The sequence below is a fragment of the Strix aluco genome, chromosome 1, assembly GCF_031877795.1.
Source record: "Strix aluco isolate bStrAlu1 chromosome 1, bStrAlu1.hap1, whole genome shotgun sequence".
NCBI lineage: Eukaryota > Metazoa > Chordata > Aves > Strigiformes > Strigidae > Strix > Strix aluco.
In genome coordinates, this window is record NC_133931.1 from 43,768,300 (window position 1) to 43,778,688 (window position 10,389).

The 10,389-nt window shown below is 46.0% G+C and overlaps 1 protein-coding gene across 1 annotated transcript; it reads right to left on the reverse strand.

Moving 5' to 3' along the window:
- Positions 1 to 8,901: 8,901 nt before the first annotated feature.
- NPBWR1 (neuropeptides B and W receptor 1) lies at positions 8,902 to 9,885 on the reverse strand. The gene has a single exon (XM_074847492.1). The coding sequence runs from the start codon at positions 9,883 to 9,885 to the stop codon at positions 8,902 to 8,904; it is 984 nt and encodes a 327-aa protein (XP_074703593.1).
- Between the last annotated feature and the right edge of the window lie 504 nt (positions 9,886 to 10,389).

The following is a 10,389-nucleotide window of genomic DNA, read 5'->3' on the forward strand; positions in this document are numbered from 1 at the left end:
GGGAGTTTTTAAGACTTCAGCTTGTTATGCCAGTGACAGGCAGCCTTAACTGCAAGTCAGGAAAGAATTGCATGATGTTTCATGTCCCATTAAGTACTATATAGTTATATATAGTAATCAGCATATATGCTCTCTATAAAATAATCAACATAATCTAAGCATTTGTATTTGGCCTGTTATCAACTACTCAGAACTAGGAATTAGGGGCCAGATCCTGGATTTCCTAGTACCTCTCAGAGTGAGAACTTCTTGAACCTAGCTTGTGAAGTTTCATGATGCTATGGGGATGTCTGCATGTCAGCACCTCAATTAGGCCAAGAAAGTGCTTTTGATGTACCACCCTTTGGTCCATTCTGCAGAGCAGCCTACATGTGTGCCAGCTGAAGTCCTTCTGGATGAAATTAAAACAGCACATGGAGTCTAGGATCACAACTAATGTATTGCAACTGCTAATGCATCTGTGCACTCAGACCACAGCTAGTCCAGGGTAGAAACTCCTGAAATACACTCAGCATTGACTCTGGGTTCTTAACACCAGTCATAAGAACAGATCTGTTCTTATTGCACTTAGTGTTGATATAGACAGAGCCCAGGATCTCCCTTTCTGTACCCAAACACCAGCGTCACTTTCACCTGACATTAGATGATTATCCTCCGATACTATGTACTCCCCCTTATATCTACCTGCTTCCTGCTGATGTGCTGCTCTTGACTTCAGGGCGGCTTTATGCTGCAGAACAAATAATTGGAGAGACACTTGCAAGCCACTAAAATAAAACTGATAGAGGTGTCAAACTCATTGAATAAATGATGTAGAGATGACAGAAGAGGTGCATGTTTTGAGGGCTGCTTTGGCCACCCAGTGTTGCAGTGTATCTGGAACATGAAAAATAGCATGGTGTCATGTATCCCCTCCATTATGCCAGCTTTCAGGGCTAGACATGCTGCAAAAACCCATATGGAAAAAAATGCCTTGCCTGGCCTGAGTGAGAAACTTGCCTAAATTCTCTGTTGTCAGAGCAGCCTGCTGAGGGACCCCAAAAGAGCACAGGGATTGGTGACAGTCAGTGGTGGCTACAGGTTTGGGGTAGTTGGCTCAGGAATGGCCAGGCAATTGTGCCATTGCTGGGAGAGTATACAGGGTGATTTTAAAAACAATTTATAGAGAACTCATGGGCCTGAAGGAATATCTGGTTTTCAGTGATCAGAGCTCCCAGAATGTGCCACTGAAGGACATGTACACTCAGGGTTTCTAGCTGAAGGGGGGCTTGACAGTCACACACAGTGTTACTCTCTAGGTCTCTATAGCTTGATCTATATAGACTTTAGGAAGGTGTTCATGAAAAGTAATGCATATGTGTCAGAAGCCAAGGTATTGAGGACATTTGGTGCTGACAACCCACAACAAGCTGGAGGCCTGGTTCTGTTTAATCACATTATTTTTTTTGGCAGGGGGAAAGCTGAATAGCCACTTATACAGAAAAGATGACACTGTTCCCTACTGTCTTGGCTTGTGAAACCTTACTGCAGTCACACCAGCTCTCAGTAAAGAGACAATATCAATCCTATGCAGCTCAAGACTCTATCGAGGTGCCTACCTTGCAGATGAAAGGCAAGCTCGTGCAGCTGACTAAACCACCATCTGGATTCAAAGTGACCTGTTGCATCTCACCTGGCACCATGGGGCTGGATGACAGTGTTTCACAGGGCCCTAGGTGCTGAGGGTTCCCTTTACCTCTCCACACTGCCCACATCTGGATAAAAAGGATGCAAAGGAACTTATGGATGCCATATGTTTTCACATGCTTATCAAACATGCACTTATCTGCATTGCACATATCTTCCTTTCTTCACTATGTTTTGCTGAGTGTGCCACTGTATTAATCTTATGACTACTTTTTTGTACTTTAAAGTGGGTTATATCTTCATGATGGTCAGCTTTAGATGTTGTCTCTGATTAGTTTTATCACCAGTACTGCTTAGCTTCTTTTCTCAGTTTCCATGTGTGGGCTGCCTGTTACCAGTGTGATAATAATTGGAGTAGCTCCACTTTACAGGCTCCTGTCAATTCATGGAGTGCCTGGGCTCCATGCCTGAGGCTGTTAGTGGAGCTGCCTGCTTGCCATCCTTTGTGCTTCTGCTTCATCAGAGGCTCAGCCCTGTCTGGGTCCCGGAACGTTGTCCATCCCTGCTCTCCGCAGAGCAAGGCACCTGGTATTATACAGGTGTGTCCTCCTGGTACTCTAACTAACCATGGTCCTGAGAATACAGCCCTGTCTACTCCTTCTGTCTTGCTCCCCTGCCAAAATCACACACACACAACAAATATGCTGCATGCTTTTAGGCAGGGGCCAACAGTTCAAAATGCCGGGTTTAACATCAGTCAGGGTATAAACAGGGGGATAAGGCACAAGTAGCCAGAGGGTCTCTCTGTGGGACTTGGGTCTAGTTATACATGGATACCTGCAGCTGTGCCCCAACTGCACAGGCAAAGTGGACCAGAGCAGGATGATCTGCTCTGCAGCACTCAGGGGAAAAACTAAACCTGTGAGCTGCAGGTGCAGCTGCCTGTACAAAATTGCTTGGGCAGCTGTGTGCATGGCTGTGAGCCTCAGCACAGGGGTTGGTTACTTGCAGTCAGATGCCTCAATCCAGAGAAGGCTTAGTCTTTCATTCCTGGCCTGCCTGGCCTACCAGGGACCCTATAAAGTAGCTGCTGTTAGGTAAAGTAGTAGGCTGTAGCAGGGCTGGTGGTGTCTGCCTTGTCACTTACTGCATAGTTTTCTTTGCAGAAGTATCAGCTTTATTTTCTTCTTGGGATGCTCATACCCACACTGCCACTACCCATCTGGATTTGCAGGTCATCCTGGATTTGCTTCCATCTGGAAATGCAGGCATGCTTGAGAGTAAAAGTTACTAACCAAATGGGATCAGTTACTTCGCTTTTGCTTATAAAAAGGATTAACTGTGCCTCCAAAACAATTTCCATCAGGCAGGATAGAAATGGCCTGATGGCAACTCCTCTCATTGCCACTTCAATACCATGAAAAAAATCCATGTTTTTTAAAATGTTTATATTATATTTAATTATACAATTTGTTTTTCTATTTTCTCTCCTTTTCTCCTGAAATTCTGTATCTAACATCTGCAATATCAGGTGCAGATTACAAGTTGTGCTGTGGGGAAAATGGATTTACTTCTATCTTACTCATTTTCATATTTGTAAAATACTTCCTTACAGCAACTATACTGACTTAAGGTGTGACACTGTTAAGTTTCATTATAGCCAGTTAAGCATGGGCTGAACAGGTGCATAAATCCCTCCTCTGGACAGGAAGTAGAAATGTTTAAGGGGAGCAAATTTATTGAGATATTATCCTTTATTGCTGCTCTGGGAGCTTCTATACATCACTAGGTCATCCTTGCTGAACAGCAGTGTTGAAGCTTGAACCCCTCTCTCTCCTGCTGAATGGTTTTGGTCACATTTGGACTCCCCTAGCATGTTCTCTTTCCCAAACAAAAAGGACATATGATGGAAGAAGAAATATGTGTTGGCTGTTTTAATGCTGAAGCTCTGCAAGATCAGAGGGGGCCTTACTTACCATTCAGCACCCTTCCCAGGCTGTCTAGGCTCAACTTCCTCCTCCATGCAGACACCCATCTGCAACACCTGCATCAGAACAGCTCCAGTCCCACCTCCCAAACATGTCACAGACACTGCAGGCAGCACAGCCATGCAAGGGTAGTCTTGCCCTAATGCATGAATTTGAGATGAGTACCCATGTTAGAGCTGGGCTGTTGCTCAAGTCTCAGCCTATTCTGTGATTAACAACCATAGGAAAACTCCAAGCCTTTTGGGAAACACTGAATTCTTCTCAGATATTCATTCTACTATGAAGAACAGGTAAGATGTGGCTTCAGAATGAGAAGGAATTTAGGGAAGGATTGAAGGATTGTGTTTACCACAGGTGATGTTCTGTTTGCATTTTTGTGTTTCTGATCACAAAAAAGACAAGCAACACAAGATACTTTGAAGTAAAATTTGTTAATGGTAGCAATTTTCATATTTTTCCCTATGGACAACAGGAATTGAGTATGGGGAAGACAAAGGGATGAGATACTGAGAATGATGAAATGCATACTTTAAAATGTGTTCCTATTTCCTAAGAAATAGGAAAATTTTAAAGAGATCTCTTTACATTGGTCTAGATTAGAAAGTTGTTTGGTTTTTTTGTTGAAATCTTAAACCAGATTACATTGTCCAGAAACGGTTAAAATTTTGGTATTCAAAACTAGATAAAAACGAAATACAAATCAGATTGTTCGTATAACCTCCTGTTAATATCAGCCGAGCATCTCAGAGATGCATTTGACGTGTAGGTACAGGCTAGGTTTTGCAGTAGCACAACAAAGCTACTTAAGTGTCAATAACATTTGTGAGGTAAATAGAAGCCCTGACAGGTGATGAGACAAACATGACTGCATAGCAGCTTGATCAAAATGTTCAGGTGGTCGCTGTCAGGAGCAATGCTCAAATCTGTGCCACTCTCTAAGGTGAGTGACAAAGAACAGTATTTCACTGGTATTCTTTGGTCTTCAGGGAAGGATCAGCAACAAATGAGAGCACAGCAATCTTGAAAATGTCTTTTCTGAGAATAATATTGTTTACTTTTAAAACTATATGGAGTCTTCACACAAGTAATGTTGCTGTGGACATGGTGGTTTAAGGATATAAGAGAGGTGGTGTCTGTATTAGCAGCTTAAATGAAGACAGACTTTGCTACTCATCCCATACAGAGTAACATCTTTCTCCACGGCAAGTGACTGACCACAGAGAAGCATCATTACAATTTACAAGCCCACATGAAACAGCAGGCAGCTGATGGGGAAAGTTAATTACCTTTTGTTTCAGGCAGAAAGATAAAGTGAGAGACACTGGTTCCTGCAGCACGCTTTTGTATGTGGTGTGGAAATGGGTACTCAACACCTTTTGGGCTTGTTCTTTCAAAGGCCAGCTTCTGCGTCTGATGGAAGTCAATTATACACCCTTCAGTGAAGCAGAATTAGACACTGTTGTTCCCCAAAGAAATCCTTTCATTTCCGTGACATATAGACCGGGTGTTGAAACTAGCAATGACTGTCTCAGAGAACATTAACGGTTTATCAGGAGAAATTATTTAATCATCAACTCAGTTATATGGCATTATAATGTAGGAGGATTTGTATAATTGCTAAAATCTGCAAGTAAAATGTTTATTTGAAGTTTCTTCAGAAGGATTTAGCAAAAGAAGCTTCCCATGTGTCTACGGCAGAACTTTAGACTGCAGCAGTGGGAAGGGACCTGGGTCTCAGGAGGCACCTGCAAACCGGAGCATGTGCCACACGAATCACAGAATCACAGAATCATCTAGGTTGGAAAAGACCTTGAAGATCATCCAGTTCAACCATTAACCTAACACTGACAGTTCCCAACTACACCATATCCCTAAGTGCTATGTCGACCCGACTCTTAAACACCTCCAGGGATGGGGACTCCACCACCTCCCTGGGCAGCCCATTCCAACACCTAACAATCCATTCTGTAAAGAAATGCTTCCTAATATCCAGTCTAAACCTTCCCTGGCGCAACTTGAGGACATTCCCTCTTGTCCCATTACTTATTACTTGGTTAAAGAGACTCATCCCCATCTCTCTGCAACCTCCTTTCAGGTAGTTGTAGAGGGCGATGAGGTCTCCCCTCAGCCTCCTCTTCTCCAGACTAAACAACCCCAGTTCCCTCAGCCGCTCCTCGTACGACATGTGCTCCAGACCCTTCACCAGCTTCGTTGCCCTTCTTTGGACACGCTCAAGTAATTCAATGTCCTTCTTGTAGTGAGGGGCCCAAAACTGAACACAGTAATTGAGGTGAGGCCTCACCAGTGCCGAGTACAGGGGTAAGATCCCTTCCCAGTCCCTGCTGGCCACGCTATTTCTGATACAAGCCAGGATGCCATTGGCCTTCTTGGCCACCTGGGCACACTGCTGGCTCATGTTCAGACGGCTGTCAATCAACACCCCCAGGTCCCTCTCTGACTGGCAGCTCTCCAGCCCCTCCTCCCCAAGCCTGTAGCGCTGCTGGGGGTTGTTGTGGCCCAAGTGCAGCACCCGGCATTTGGCCTTATTGAAGCTCATCCGGTTGGCCTTAGCCCATCACTCCAGCCTGTCCAGATCTCTCTGCAGAGCCTCCCTACCCTTGGGCAGATCAACACTCCCACCCAACTTGGTGTCATCTGCAAACTTACTGAGGGTGCACTCGATCCCGTCGTCTAGGTCATCAATAAAGATGTTAAACAGGAGTGGCCCCAAAATCGAGCCCTGGGGGACACCACTCGTGACCGGCCACCAACCGGATTTAACTGCATTAACCACCATTCTTTGGGCCCGGCCATCCAAACAGTTTTTTACCCAGCGAAGTTTGTGCCCATCCAAGCTGCGAGTGGCCAGTTTTGCCAGGAGAATGCTGTGGGAAATGGTGTCAAAGGTCTTACTGATGTCAAGGTAGACAACATCCACAGCCTTTCCCTCATCCAATAAGCAGGTCGCCCTGTCATAGAAGGAGATCAGGTTTGTCAAGCAGGACCTGCCTTTCATAAATCCATGCTGACTGGGCCTGATCATCTGGTTGTCCCACATGTGTTGTGTGATGGTACTCAGGATGAGCTGCTCCATCAGCTTCCCGGGCACCGAAGTCAAGCTGACAGGCGTGTAATTTCCCGGATCATCCTTCCGACCCTTCTTATATATGGGCATCACATTAGCCGATTTCCAATCTATCAGGACCTCCCCTGTCAGCCAGGACTGCTGGTAAATGACGGAAAGCGGCTTGGTGAGGACCCCAGCCAGCTTCTTCAGCACCCTCGGGTGTATCTCATCCGGTCCCATAGACTTGTGTATGTATCCTTATGCACCTCCTGAAACCCGTCATCCCTTCCTGTGTAAGTGGAAATGCAATTCCTTAGTCACATTTCCTTATCTCTCTGTATTCAGTGGAGGAGAAAATATGTAACAATTTCTGTTACACTGATTTAGCATCTGCTGCAGGGAAAAACAGGAAAGACCACTAGGATGACAAATGTTAAGTGACTGCAAATATTTTCCCAGTCTTCCACAGTTTTTCAGTTTTCCTTAGAGGGCTAAAAGAGGAGAGGAAGTAAAAAATATCCTCATGCAGTGTTTGGACATGTGAGTTCTAGTGAAACTTTTATTGACCGTCTCCCCCTTCCTCCAAATAAAATTCACCTATTCTTTTGGTGTTTTTTTTTTACTTCCTTTGTCCTCCTTAAGAGAAATATTAATAAATCTCACCAGCAAGCAAAGTACAAGTGTATGAGAGCCTGTTAAAAGTAACCTAACCACTGCATATATTATGATTTGCAGGGAAGAAGTCAGAATATTCCCCTCATTTCAGCAAGTTCTTTTCAAAGGTTAACTTGTTCTGAAAACACCTTCTGATTCTGTTTTTTAGGACCAAAAAAAATAAGTCTGTAGGTGCCAGAAGGAGATTGCCCATAAACATATGATAAATAAAGAAGTAAACATGACTTCTGATGCAAACAAAAGCTGCAAATTTTACAAACTACAGCTACCAAGTACACTTTTAAGCTATTTTCCACAGCAAGTAGCTCCATACCCACATCTGTGTATTTTATTCAGTACTGAGGGCTTGCTCTTTCTTCCTTAAAGCTAGACTGAGGTCTCTCTTGCCTGTTATCATTAATTTTGACTATTTTATCTCAGTCCCCTCTAAAATGAAATGAGCTCAATACCTTGGTTTATTCCTTATCCTTTGGAACTGTGCTTTTTTCAGTGTTGCTAAGTTTGCAAGACTTTGTGTAAGCAGGCCCCGTGGATATGAAAGAGGCTGAGTAATTGTGGTGGTTTAACCTGGCAGGCAGCTAAACACCACAGTGGCTCACCCACTCCCTGCCCTGCAGTGGGATGGGGGAGGGAATCGGAAAATAAAGTTCGTGGGTTGAGATAAAGACAGCTTAATAGGTAAAGCAAAAGAAAAGCAAAATGAGGAATTCATTCACCACTTCCCACCAGCAGGCAGGTGTTCAGACATCTCCAGGAAAGCAGAGCTCCACCATGTATAACGGTTACTTGGAAAGAAAAATGCCATCACATCGAACATCCCCCACTTCTTTCTTCATCCCCAGGTTTACATGCTGAGCATGATGTCATGTGGTGTGGAATATCCCTTTGGTCAGCTGGGGTCAGCTGTCCCAGCTGTGTCCCCTCCCAGCTTCTTGTGCACCCCCAGCCTACTCACTGCTGGGGCAGTGTGAGAAGGAGAAAAGGCCTTGTCTCTGCGTAAGCACTGCTCAGCAGTGACTAAAACATCCCTGTGTTATTAACACTGTTTCTAGCACAAGTCCAAAACATAACCCCATACTAGCTACTGTGAAGAAAATTCACTCTATCCCAGCCAAAACCAGAACAGGAATCATTAAGCAAGACACTCAATAACACCTCTTTATTGGGCTTTATGAATCACAGGTAATGGAGACAGTCATGTGGCTTGACTTCACAAAGCAATAACTATAAAAAGAGAAAAAGGACCTGCTGCAGCTCTGTGAGCTACAAACCTAGGACAGAACGCACACTAGAGAAAAGGAATTAAAAAAAACAACAAAAAAAAACCCCAAACAGGTCAAGGGATGGAGAGCAGTGCTGAGGAAACGAGTGCAGGAAAGTTGAGAAAGATCCACCTGTCCCCAGTTTGTGTCTTGGGTAGCTAAACAATCTGAAACCCCATGGGCTGTCACAAGGAGGCTGGAGAGGAGGCACTCTATGGGCTGGAGTCACCAAGAAAGAGCAGATGACTGTGAGAGGGACATAGGAGCGGACAGAAGGTTGGCTTTATGAGGTGGTTCGGCAATCTATCAGTTTGCGAAAGCTTCTCCGGAAACTGTCATCCAGAAAGGCATACAGGAAAGGGTTGAAGCAGCTGTTGGCATAACTCAAGCTAGTGATGAAGTAGGAAATCGCAATGATGAGTGGAGTTTGTGGGATATCTGTGGTTAGGGCCACCACTGTGCTGAGGTGATAGGGCGTCCAGCAGAACAGGCATACAGCCAGGATGACAACCACCATCAGTGTCACTTTTTTTTTTGCTTTATCCAGGGCTTTTGCATTGCAATGGAGGTGCACACGTCTCAGTCTGCACAACATGGTGGTGTAGAGGATGCAGATGGTGGACACTGGGATGGCAAAGCCTAAAATAAGGGTGTAGATCCGACTACCTTTCCACCACACGCTCTCAGGGTGGGGGAACACGAAGACACACTGGGAGCGCCCCTGCTCCTTGTGTATCTTAGCAAAGACAGTGAAGGGCAGGATGATGACTGTGACGAAGGACCAGACACAGAGGCTCACAATCTTGGCTGCTCGGTAGGTGCGGTAGGACATCTTCCTGGACTTGGTGGTGGCCACCACAACCAGGTAGCGGTCAATACTCATGACGGTGAGGAAGTAGATGCTGGAAAAGGTGTTGTACTGGTCTATGGAGATGATGAGCTTGCACATGAACTCTCCAAAGGGCCACTGCAGGAGCAGGTAGTCAGCAATGTTGATGGGTAGCACCAAGGTAAAGAGCTCGTCAGCAATGGCCAGGTTGAGGATGAAGATGTTGGTGACCGTTTTCATCTTTGGGGCTTTGAGGATTACATAGATGACGGCGGTGTTGCCCGTCAGCCCCACAGCACAGATGACTGAGTAGATGACAGGCACTGTGACGTAGAAGCTGGGGCTCAGTGGGGGAGTGGACATATTCAGACCCCCATCCCCTCTCCCGGTGCAGTCTGCACATGAAGAATTGGTCTCAGGGAGGGAGGAGTTCTCCATGGCTGCAGGAGAGGGTGTCCAGGCCCTCTAGTGATGGAGATGAGTTAGAAGTGGGGGAAAAAAAGCGAGACCCCCTTCTCTTGTCAAGCCTGTCTCCTCCGGTGCATCCAACCACTGAGGTCTCACCTATGCTGCCCACCGCTGCCCTGCTGGGAGCAAGGGGAGATCACTGAGGGCTCAGCGAGCAGCAGAGGGACCCACCATTCCCTCAGAGTGGGTATGGTCCCTCACTGGCTGCCCCTTCCCTTCTCCCACACCAATGGATGCTGTGTGGGGTCAGCACCCAGCATCGGACTCCCCCAAAGTGACTACCCCAAGGTGACGGTGCTTAGCTGGAAACCCAGTTGTCTGACCCAGCCGTCGCCCCCGCTGCACCTTTGTGGCGCCCAGAGGCGCTGTGGAGGGGCATCAGGGGCGTCGGTCGGGTCAGACCGTGGGACTCCTGCCCTCGGGCGGAGCCGGTATCTTTGGGATGCTCCCCAAAACGCAACACCCCCCCCCTTC

Bases quoted from the DNA above. Each gene is read 5' to 3' on its own strand.
- NPBWR1 (XM_074847492.1), bottom strand. From the start codon at position 9,885: ATGGAGAACTCCTCCCTCCCTGAGACCAATTCTTCATGTGCAGACTGC.